This window comes from Carlito syrichta, unplaced genomic scaffold (genome assembly GCF_000164805.1).
Source record: "Carlito syrichta isolate Samal-C Ts95f unplaced genomic scaffold, Tarsius_syrichta-2.0.1 Scaffold303284, whole genome shotgun sequence".
NCBI lineage: Eukaryota > Metazoa > Chordata > Mammalia > Primates > Tarsiidae > Carlito > Carlito syrichta.
The window spans coordinates 171876-184032 of record NW_007247380.1 but is presented as its reverse complement, the minus strand read 5'-3'; the positions used below and the strand labels follow the sequence as shown (position 1 = coordinate 184032).

At 41.1% G+C, this 12157-nt stretch overlaps 1 protein-coding gene across 1 annotated transcript in view; it reads left to right on the top strand.

The window, feature by feature from the left end:
• Nucleotides 1-12157, top strand: part of TNIK (TRAF2 and NCK interacting kinase) — a 167062-nt gene that overhangs the window by 98018 nt on the left and 56887 nt on the right. The window contains exons 15-17 of the mRNA XM_008058297.1: nucleotides 5350-5514; nucleotides 7962-8201; nucleotides 10578-10684. Of these exons, the coding sequence (XP_008056488.1) occupies nucleotides 5350-5514; nucleotides 7962-8201; nucleotides 10578-10684 (512 nt within the window). The remainder of the gene's footprint in view (nucleotides 1-5349; nucleotides 5515-7961; nucleotides 8202-10577; nucleotides 10685-12157) is intronic.

The following is a 12157-nucleotide window of genomic DNA, read 5'->3' as shown; positions in this document are numbered from 1 at the left end:
GAGCACTTAGTTGTTACTTATTGACTTCTTTCTTTTTTTCCACCATTGCCAGGAACACAAAAAGCAGATTTTTTTGTTCAGCCAGAAAAAAAGGGAATTCCCATACAATAGTGTTTGATTCACCACATATTAGCTCTTAAGTGTAACCGTCTAAGACTTTTATAGACCCATGGATCCTACATACTATAAAATATCATATAATGCATCCATATGACATAGTAAATGTATATTTGCTGTCAACATTTTAAAAGTTACTTACGTAATTTTGTTTTGAAATTCTTTCTTAGGCTAGGCACAGAGACAAAACACTTTGGGAGGCCGAGGCAGGAGAATTGTTTGAGCCTAGGAGTTCAAGACCAGCCTGGGCAACATAGCAAGATCCCATCTCTATAAAAATATTAAAAAATAAGCCAGGCATGGTGTTGCACACCTGTAGTCTCAGCTATTTGGAAGTCTGAAGCAGAAAGATCATCTGAGCCCAGGAGATTGAGGCTGCAGTAGATGTCATTCATTATTGTGGAGTGAGACACTGTAACCAACGAGTTATTTTTGAATGTAAATTACAAGTTGTTGACATGGGTACAGTGTTTCTCTTTACATGTTTATGCATATTTTTATTTATTTTGAAATTTTTTGGAAAGTTCATAATTAACAAATTTATTTTTAGGTCTATATTTTATACATCTAAGAGGCCTTAGACATCACCTCTATAGCACACAATAGACAACACTGCATAACCCTGTCTGGAGCAGAATTATTTATTCTGAATTTATTCCACATTTACTATTTTTTTCCTGTCTTTCTATAATGCTATAGTAAATAGTATAGCAGATTTACAGAGGTGATTCAAACCTCTCTGAAGTTATTTTAGTTTTCATGATGAAATGATCCTTTTCATAAGGAAAATATCGATCTTGTAGTAAAATTGTTCAGTCTGCACATCATCTTCTCTGTATTCAGTTCCATAAACTATGAAATCCTTCATAGCAGGTATCTTTTGCAGTTATGATCTAGCACCTTGACACTGTATCGGATGTTACTGGAACACCCTTTTTGGGTGGTGCTGGTATTCTTGGAAGCAGGAAGTTGGAGCAGGAAGTTGGAAGAGGCTTGACTGCTAGACTTTTTTGAACATCCTCAGGCAGATTAAAACATATCTTGCTGTTTCCCAGTTTTTAATCACCTATTTCCTTATTCTGGGGCAGGGTTGGGGGAGCCAACTTTCTCTTTTTATCTCACTCACGTGTCTATCTCCTGTTCAATTAGTAAACATTAGTTGTGATAAATCAGGGGACAGGTCTTTGCCTAGTATCAGAATAATCAAAAAGCCTCACTCCTAGATATACTCTTCAGCTTTCCCTCATCCATCTGAAGCTGTTTTCAGCAGACATGCTGCTTCCTGTGTTTAATTGGGTGTCTTTGCTCAGTTCCTAAGGAGAGCCTCCGGTGCAAAGGCACTGGGCAGCAATCACTCCCTAAAGAGTTTAGGCTCAGTTTCCTTGTGAGCCAAGTGTTCAGCCAGATGCCTCATCATTACACTGTTCTCATAGTTTTTCCCATTTCTTTGGGCAAACTCCAGCCTAGGATATTTCAACAATTGGACCCTTCCTGAGATAGTTTGCAAAGTGTAACAATTGATTACGTATGCCGTATATTTCAGAATGGTATAGACTGTAGCATACTGGTGGGATTTAGTATGTAAACTAAGTAGAAACTGATGGAAAGCAGAAGAAATGTTACTTTAGTGACATCTACACACAACTGATCAAACCCTTTAATTGCCTGTGAAAACCAGTACCCAGCTTTCTGCCCTGTTCATTGTAATGACAGCTATAGGCCCCTGAGGCTTGTGATCTTGTTAGCAGCAGGGGTGCTTGTACTGCAGCCTTGTTGCTGACAATTGCCAGAATAACTCTTTGTCTCAGAAATGATTTCTTTTCTCAAGTCTTTAGGGGCAGACTTTTCTGGGATATTTTATTGTTGTTTTTTAATGTGCTGTCTCTTACTACGTATTTAAAACTGTCAGTGTATTTTACATTTAAAAATAATAAATACAAAATAAATATTCCTCACTTTCTGAATATATTTGCTTCCTGAATTTGGGGTGACAAGTGGTTAGAGTCTGGATAGCCAGATATTTATCTGAAAATATGTCTGAATCTATTTGGTTCCTGAGCTCAGACAGCAACAGTTTAGAGAGTAGGAATTTGAATACTAAGAAGTGCTTGTACGTAGGATTTACCTATTACCGATCTTCCCTGGAAATAAGAAAATGGATAATGTTTGATCAAATCCCGTGGGTCTAGAGAAATATTAACCTTCTTTCAGAGAGTCTGGCGTTTGGAAAAGTGATATATTGCATGCCTTGGTCTCAGTTTATCTCTTGCTGCCTTTCTTTGTGGCTTTGTTCGTCTGCTCAGTGCAAATAGCCAAACAATTATTGTTGATGTAATACTTCACATACATGCATACACAAAGTATACATGTTCTGTTTTATACTCCTGGCTTTTTGCAGCGAGTCTTATTTAGGATGTGGTGAACCTCTGGGATATGGGATTTCAAAATCAATGTCAACTGGATGTCAATTGTATGTACCCTGCACAGCCATGGAGGAGAAAGAGATACTCAGATCACCCCTCAGTAGAGGCAGGAAGACTGTTTTCTGTTCTGTAGCTTATTGTGTTAAAATAGCTGAGGTTAATATGAGTTTCAAAAACAGACATGTCCTGTATATTAGACTGAGCCTACCTTTTCTAAAAGGATACAAGATGGGGTAGGAAACGGGGGGCGGGGGGAGAGTGGGGGAGAAATCACTCTTTAAAATTTTTATGTCAGGTAGTAAAATGAATAAAGACTTTTAGCTGCTAAATTAAAATATGCAGACAGGCATGAATGTTGCATACCTATATGTGGGCTCTCAAATGCTCTAGAGAGAATCAAGGGTTTCTGTGGAAGGTCAGAGGGTGGGGAGAAGGGCCGAGCTATCCTGGCCGGTGGGAAGCACAGCAGTCAAAGTGGCCCTGAAGAATTAAAGAGCGGGACACAGTGGATCTGGAAGATAAGTTCTGGACCTCTTGAAGCTAAGATCTTAAGTTATGTCTTGTAGTGAGCACCTTATTTATCTAAATTTTCTTTTAAAATTGAGACCATATGTCTGTTGTAAATATATACTAAAAGTAATCATTATCTGTTTAGAAAAGGCATTCACTGGCCTGTGAACCTTCCCTGTAAGCCCTGGGGATTCGTTATCTGCTCTGGGCTGAGAAAGACTCTGGAATGAAGGAAATGAAGCAGGCTGAGCTTGGAGAAGGCTAGACGGGGACAAGGAGAGGAGGCATGAACGAGCACCACATGTGGAGAAACATGGAAGAGATGGGGGAATGATGCAGTGGGGGGGGGCATGGAAAGAATGAAGAGGAGCGTGGAAAGAATGAATAAAGACTTTTAGCTGCTAAATTAAAATATGCAGACAGGCATGAATGTTGCATACCTATATGTGGGCTCTCAAATGCTCTAGAGAGAATCAAGGGTTTCTGTGGAAGGTCAGAGGGTGGGGAGAAGGGCCGAGCTATCCTGGCCGGTGGGAAGCACAGCAGTCAAAGTGGCCCTGAAGAATTAAAGAGCGGGACACAGTGGATCTGGAAGATAAGTTCTGGACCTCTTGAAGCTAAGATCTTAAGTTATGTCTTGTAGTGAGCACCTTATTTATCTAAATTTTCTTTTAAAATTGAGACCATATGTCTGTTGTAAATATATACTAAAAGTAATCATTATCTGTTTAGAAAAGGCATTCACTGGCCTGTGAACCTTCCCTGTAAGCCCTGGGGATTCGTTATCTGCTCTGGGCTGAGAAAGACTCTGGAATGAAGGAAATGAAGCAGGCTGAGCTTGGAGAAGGCTAGACGGGGACAAGGAGAGGAGGCATGAACGAGCACCACATGTGGAGAAACATGGAAGAGATGGGGGAATGATGCAGTGGGGGGGGGCATGGAAAGAATGAAGAGGAGCGTGGAAAGAATGAATAAAGACTTTTAGCTGCTAAATTAAAATATGCAGACAGGCATGAATGTTGCATACCTATATGTGGGCTCTCAAATGCTCTAGAGAGAATCAAGGGTTTCTGTGGAAGGTCAGAGGGTGGGGAGAAGGGCCGAGCTATCCTGGCCGGTGGGAAGCACAGCAGTCAAAGTGGCCCTGAAGAATTAAAGAGCGGGACACAGTGGATCTGGAAGATAAGTTCTGGACCTCTTGAAGCTAAGATCTTAAGTTATGTCTTGTAGTGAGCACCTTATTTATCTAAATTTTCTTTTAAAATTGAGACCATATGTCTGTTGTAAATATATACTAAAAGTAATCATTATCTGTTTAGAAAAGGCATTCACTGGCCTGTGAACCTTCCCTGTAAGCCCTGGGGATTCGTTATCTGCTCTGGGCTGAGAAAGACTCTGGAATGAAGGAAATGAAGCAGGCTGAGCTTGGAGAAGGCTAGACGGGGACAAGGAGAGGAGGCATGAACGAGCACCACATGTGGAGAAACATGGAAGAGATGGGGGAATGATGCAGTGGGGGGGGGCATGGAAAGAATGAAGAGGAGCGTGGAAAGAATGAATAAAGACTTTTAGCTGCTAAATTAAAATATGCAGACAGGCATGAATGTTGCATACCTATATGTGGGCTCTCAAATGCTCAGGCAGTGAGTCATCTAGAGAGAATCAAGGGTTTCTCCTGATTCTAGGAAGCAGGGAACGACAACTGGAAAGAAAGACCCTAAAGAGAGAAAGAAAAATGCCACAGGAGTCTATTAAGACAAGCCACGCTTATTAAGCAGGCAGCAGGAGCACCCACTTGCCTGTCAGTAGGACACATGAAAATGGAGTGTGCATGCACTCAGCTGCTCCTCCCTCCCTGTCCCGTGATTCAGCCCACAGCGAGTCTCTATTTTCTCCAAGCCATCTTAATGCATGCTACTCTTCCCTTTGATTGTCCAGGATGTAAACTGCCTCCCTCACTGACCTCATGGCTTAGTGACCAGTCAGCAAGATGATGTCGCAGTCAATACAAGACAAACTCCTAAGCAGATCCCAAGTTCCCTGCTAGCTGAATAACACGAGAGAGGGGGTAATGGCAGGGCGATGATTGGGGTGTTCTGTGTTTTGTTGTTGTTGCTAGTGTCTGCCATTTGCAGACTCTTAATGCAGAGCAGCAATAGAGTATTGGCTTCCTAAAAGCAATTGATCAGAGGGCTCAGATGGCTGTGCAGGTGACTACAGGAAATCCTGAATAGGAAATGAATCTGCTTCCCCTATCTCTCTCTCTCTCTCTCTCTCTCTCTCTCTCTCTCTGTTGTAGGTAGAGGAACGGTCACGGCTCAACCGGCAAAGCTCACCTGCCATGCCTCACAAGGTTGCCAACCGAATATCTGACCCCAGCTTGCCCCCAAGGTCGGAGTCCTTCAGCATTAGTGGGGTTCAGCCTGCTCGGACACCCCCTATGCTCAGACCAGCCGATCCCCAGGTACATTCTCCCCTCCCTTCCATTGGGCATTCCGACAGGGTATATAATCAAGCCTGGTAACAGCCCAGGAATTATAAAATGGATTCAGACACAGGACCAAACGATGAGCCTTCATACAGAATTTATAGTGATAAAGAAGGCCCCACTTGAAGAGTAGAGGAAAGGATGAGAAAGAAAACAGCACCAACCACCCTTAAATTTGAGTCAACCATGAAGTCACTTCTTGGTAAAGTGGCCTCTCTGGAGATCCACGGGAGTTTCGGCAGGGTGAGAATGAGCAGTTTTTATTTATGCTCACCAAAACTAAAATCCTTACAGACGTGTATTCATTGAGATTTGGGCATGAGCCTGAGCCTGGAAAAATTAAATGGCCTAGATTAAATAAAATGATGTCTTCTAAGGAGAGGTTCTCAAAGTGTGGTCACTGAACCAGCAGCATTAAGCACTGCCCAGGACTTGGTAGAAATGCAGATTCCTGGGCCCACTTCAGGCATACTGATCAGCAACTCTGGGGCAGAGGCTTGGCAACCTCTGATTTAAAAAGCCCTCGAGGTGATTCTGATGCACTTAAAAGCTTCAGAACTACTGCTTTAAGCTATTTGGTAAAGAAAAAAGATGACTGTGCTTGTAGGAAAAGGAGAAGTTTCTGGAAATTCTATAGGACTTTAAGTTATATACACCAGAAATGAAATATGAAGTGAATTAGATGATGGAATTCCATGAAAGCTTTTTTACCCAAATGTCTTACGTTTCTTCCAGGCATCCGCCTGTGCTAAGACTTCCAAAATATTTTGAGGTCACCTTTGAAATAATGTAATGTTGTTTGAGCTGGAGTTTTAAAAAGTAGTAATAAAAATTCAGTATTCCTTGTGTTTTAATTGTGCCTTTAATAAACAGAAGTCCAAAATTTTCCAGCACCAGCCAACTTAGGACATTTTCCCCTCGATTGTTTTTAATTTGTATATAACTCTTTCATATCTAACCCTTGAAATGATACGTTTTTTACAGGACCCTCTGTTTTAATGCACAAACATCCTCTTTTAAAACCCCTAACTTTGACCTTGGAGGATACTTTTGTCCTGTAACAGGGGAGAAAAGAGGGCAAGTTTACTTTATGGAAGTGGCCAGAGAATGAAGGTGTGGGTATTCCTGACAGCTGATTGGGTGAAGCTTCATCGGGTGTTTCCATTTTTGTTTTTATTGTCGGGCTCTTTTAAAGTGGGCTTGTGTTTTGTACTAGGTCTTTTCAATATGCTTTGTTTTAATATTTTATTTAATATATTTAATGATATTTAACATTAGCATTGATCCAATAGGTTCTATTCTGATTGAAGCATAGCATTCAACTAAACTGGGCTTTGAGGGTTTTCTCTGAATTGTAATGATTAACATTCCAATGTTGAAATGTCAGACCAAGATTTGACAGGTCCTCGTACAAAGCAGATACAAAATTAGTATTTGTTAAACTGAGGATTTAATTTAGAAAACACCCTGGATTTTTTTCCCCAGCGAGAATGTATTGGACACCTTCTCCATGCTGGGCACAGAGCTAGACTCCAGGATACGATGACAGCATGACAGACATAGTTCCTGTATCCAGGAAGCACACTTCTCTGAGGTGGGAGGAGACAGACAAGCACTAACAATGAAGTGTGCGCAGTGCTGTGGCAAAGGGGTACCCCACACTCTGGATTTTAATGATTTGTCTTAAAGTGCCACAATTTTGCTGAAAGACTGCCTGTCTTCCCTCCCCAAAAAATATCGACACATGCCCAGTTGGAAGGTTTATAACTCAAAAAAGTAATGTCCTTATGTTAAGGGATGAATGATACTGTGAATGGTAAAAGCCAGCGCTGCAGAAGGCGGGACATCATGTGGGCTACGGGCATAAAATGCCTGAGTTCCAGTCCAGGCTCCAGCATATTTTGCTGTGAAATCGAGGGTGTTGCTTGGTCTCTCTCTGTCTCACCTTGCTCACTTGTAAGAGGAGGGAAATGACTGTGTCCACCTCAGGGTGGACTTGGCGAGTTTAGAACAAGTGAGATTTTGAACAGTTCTTGCTCTACAGAGCAATAATACTCTCTAAGCTCAAAGACAGGAGGTTAAAAGGAGGAAATTCATAATATTAGAAGAGAAGTGCTTGTAAAATGTGCTATATTGCTAGTCGAGAGATGTTCATAAATATGTAGTAGTTATTGTATTGTGACACTTACTCCACTGATGTCTTAGCATTCTCAAGTACGTCATTTATCTTTGTACCAAGAGCCTTAGTTCAGCTGTTCACATGCTCTAAATGGAAAACACTAAAACATACTAGAGGTGGTGGCGATGGACTCCCTGTCCAATTTCTGTGCCCTAGAGCTTTGATGTCCGTTCAGCTGACTGAGGTCCTAGCTGATCTGATTTTTCTTCTAATACTGCTGCTCTCATATGGTTCTGGTACTTAGATCCCACATCTGGTAGCTGTGAAATCCCAGGGACCTGCCTTGACCGCCTCCCAGTCAGTGCACGAGCAGCCCACCAAGGGCCTCTCTGGGTTTCAGGAGGCTCTGAACGTGAGCTCTCACCGCGTCGAGATGCCACGCCAGAACTCAGACCCCACCTCTGAAAACCCTCCTCTCCCCACTCGCATTGAAAAGTTTGACCGAAGCTCTTGGTTACGACAGGAAGAAGACATTCCGCCAAAGGTAATATTCCTGGGTTCTTTCTCCATCACTTCATCGTTGACTACTATTCCTCCCACTACTCCAGACCTTTCATAGGAATGAAGAATGTGATAATGCCAAGCACCCTGCCTCCTTGGGTCTGTTTTGGTCCCTCCTCATTCCCAAGCTAAGACTGGGATTGTCATTTACCATTTCTGGCCTTTATTTCATCTGAAGAGACTGAAGTGCTGATAAATGGAATGACTTGAAAAGATAGATCCTACGTCCAGAATTAGAATTCTCAACCCAAACATCCCAAACTGATAACTTATTATCTACCACATATTAAGAAATAGAGTAATAAGTGTTTTCATTGATGACTGTATCTGTATCTAGACAAATTGAATAGTTCCAGATAAAAAGTAGAAAATGTATTTATTCCTGTTTTTAGCAACACAGTGTGAAACCTGATTTCAGAGGTTTAGAAGATAGCATTGCTCTGAGGATATTTTAGCGGGCGCCATTTAAGGAAAGGTCTTTCTAGGCCAGTCGTTGAATTCCAGCCTTAACTAATTACTGAGGATAAACCTTTTGGGTGAAATGTTGAGCTGTTTCACTGGACAGAACAGCCCTAAGTCTGGATTCTTTTGTTTTGTCTCTCTATACCAAGTCGCTGCTCATTCTGGGAAATATTCTGGAATGTGGCTGTGCATCTGGCTACAGACGACCTGGAAGTGTTTCAAACTACTAGAGAAATTTTTGCGTGAATTCTTTCTGGGTTCAGGAATCCCCTCTGTTCAGGGCTTAGTTAGCATACAGCCTGTGACAAATGAAATGTTCCCCAGTCTTCAGAAAATAATGATGTTGTTGATTCCAGAAAAAAATAAAAGTTTGTACTGGATGACTTAGAAATCTCCTTGTTTATCTTCCTCTCCAAAGGATATTACAATAAGAGTCCCATTATCTTTAAAATAGTAGCAGCACATAATTTGTTGATGTTCTTTGTGAAAACAGAAATGCCATCAGAAAAGGTTACTTAGGGAGCAACGTTCATTGTGGAAAAAAGGTGAGCAGAGGAACAGACCCAACAACTGGGGTGCCTGAAATGGAAGTTACTGGTTACTCTCTAAAAGCATGCAGGCACACATGTATAAAGCTGGGAAAAATTTAGATAAATTCGGAAACTTAGTTGTTGATAATTAATTGGGCTCCTTTTTTTGACAACCATTTACGTTTCTGAAAAGGAAAAGAAGAAACAGTCCTGTGGTTGCAATATTTCACTTAAACAGGTGGCAGCACTGATTTGGTCATTGTACTTCATTTCACTGACTCATCTTTACGTTAAAATGAATTATAATGAAAATTAATTTTTCAAAACAGGCAAAGGATGACACTTTACACTGAAAGTAATTTCTATATAGTAAGATTCATAATATGATTCTTTTGAATAATGGGCTCCTTTGGTACACTTCCAGTTTTTTATTTCATTTCAAAAATGTCTGTAGTTTCATAAATTGAGGTGTCCTTGAACTCTACCTTAGGCTCTGCCAGATGAATAAGAATACATTTTCCTACTGTGCCTCACATTCCTGTTGGTATTTACACAGCCTTTTTGAAGGCCCTTTCAGTATTTTCAATACAAATCCTATTTTGTGTTATGCAAAATAACTGTATGCAACTTCGACTGAGTTCATGGTACCCAAAAGAGATTTCTGGTATCTACCACTTTTGCCCAACCAGGAAAAGTCAATTATTTTTACCCAGAGCAGATTTTATGTGGTAAAACATATGTTGTTTGCTCCCTCAGATTTCTCATGATGATACTTCCCTTTCTGTATTATGTTTGCTAAATGACCAAAGCACAATGCTTTTGGTTTTTGGTTTTACTCAGTAGTTGTACGTAGATTAGGAAGCAGAAATTCAGAATCTATTGTAGCAGGTCATATGGTTTATGTCCCAAGTTCTATCCTGATATCCTAGTGTCTCGTAAGATTTCATAATATTCTTATCTTTATTAGTTGTGATATGAGCTAAATATGGAACTTGGATTCATCTGAGTGACTCACAACTGATGCAACTTCCAATGAGTTAATGGTACCCCACAGAGATTTCTGGTGTCCACCACTTTTGCCCAACCAGGAGAAGTCAATTATTTTCAGCCAAGTGAACCCAAATTATTAGCTTAGTCTATCTTTGAATTTGTTTTAAGATTGAGGATGACCCTCCTTAATGGTCGCTGGCTTTTCCACGTTTTTTTGCCAGTAGACCCTTGTTTGATTTTGTTTGGGAAGTATAATCTTCCCTGTTTCAGATGGTTTCTATAACTTCTGGAAAATATTTGGGAAGGAGAAGAATTTTCAGACAATAGCCTACGGAAGGATTTCGTGGAAAATATTTTTAAATTCTGGTTTCTTCCAGGTGCCTCAAAGAACAACTTCTATATCCCCAGCGTTAGCCAGAAAGAATTCTCCTGGAAATGGTAGTGCTCTGGGACCCAGACTAGGATCTCAGCCTATCAGAGCAAGGTAAGGGAATGAAGGTGATTGAGGTGGAAGATAAAGAACCTGCCCGCCATTGCCATCATTGCGTCTCTAAAAATGCCTGTGTCTGTTTTGCACTTGAGGCATGTGGGCTGGCCATCTAGACTGTATACTTTGATGGGCCAGGATATAAGCCTTTGATTTCTTCAGTAGCTTTCACAGAAATTAGTATTCAGTGAATGAGTGATGAATGAATGAATATAGCAATCAGATGTACCTTAATTAACAGTTGTTAAAGTCTGAGAGCAAATATAAATCTGGCCACATTACCCTAAACCATTACTTTAGAGACCATTTTACAGAGTCAGCAGATCAAAATGGCCTGTTATGAGGTGATTTTAGCATCAGGTCGAGAAATATGCCCTGGGAACCACTGAGATGTGGCAAAGCAATTCCCATACCAAGGAAGGACTGACTGACTTTGGAGCTTCCCTAGCTTGGCAGCTATAGAAGGGCTCTCTCTTATGAGGAAATCACCTCTTTGGCATCACTGACGTATGCTTCCATTCTTGCTCTGTGTTCTTCTTCCAGAATTTTCCATCTATAGTGTCTATTCCACAGTCAGAAAGTTGAATCCACTTCCACTGGTTGGTACAGAGGTCTCAAGAAGTTAGAAAATAAACAGTATCTTCACAGTATCTGAAGAGTTTTTATGTGGTAACAGATGCTGTTTGCTGCTATAGTTCATCAAACTTCCCTGAGATTTCTCATGATGGTACATCCCTTTTTAGGAGCAACTGAAATAGCAAATGGCCTCTGCAGAGGCTATAAAAAGGATACGCTTGTACAGGCTGTTTTCTTCTTCACTGTGTTCATAATAAGTGAAGGACCCTCCTTTGCGAGTGAGAGAGAGAGAGAGAGAGACGAAATGGTGCTTATGACTACTTGTACATATCTTTAAAATATGGAATGCTTTGGATCAGGAAAGACCTTAGGGAGGGATCAGTTCATAAATAACACGAAACCATGCTAAGAGCATGAGTTCCTTTAGGGCAAAGATGCTAGCCCAGCCTGGGTGGAATTACCAACTGCAGGAGGCTCTGAATGAACCATTTCCCCCCAGCAACTTGTCAGATTCTCATGGAGCTGGTGATGCTAAGCAGAGCTGAGGAAGGCTAGAACCACTGTGACCAGGCAGCCAGGGGAATGTCAGCACTGGGCTGCCATCCTGAACCTTACCCACCCCCCTCTTCAGGCAGCTCTGAGTCCCCAGTTATCAGTGCTTCTTGCTCCTTCGAGCGCTGTCCTCAGGGCTCTGTATCTTGGGTCAGTTGCTTAGAATTTTAGTTGCTATACATGAAGCATTATTTTGACTTTAACTATTTTTTCTTCTGCCAACAACAACAAGAAAATACCCCTATATAGTCAAATAAAATGCCTCTTTTCATTCCTCTAAAGTGCTCTTTTAATGACATTAGGGCCCACAATAACTGGTATTTGACGGTCAGCAGCTTAGAA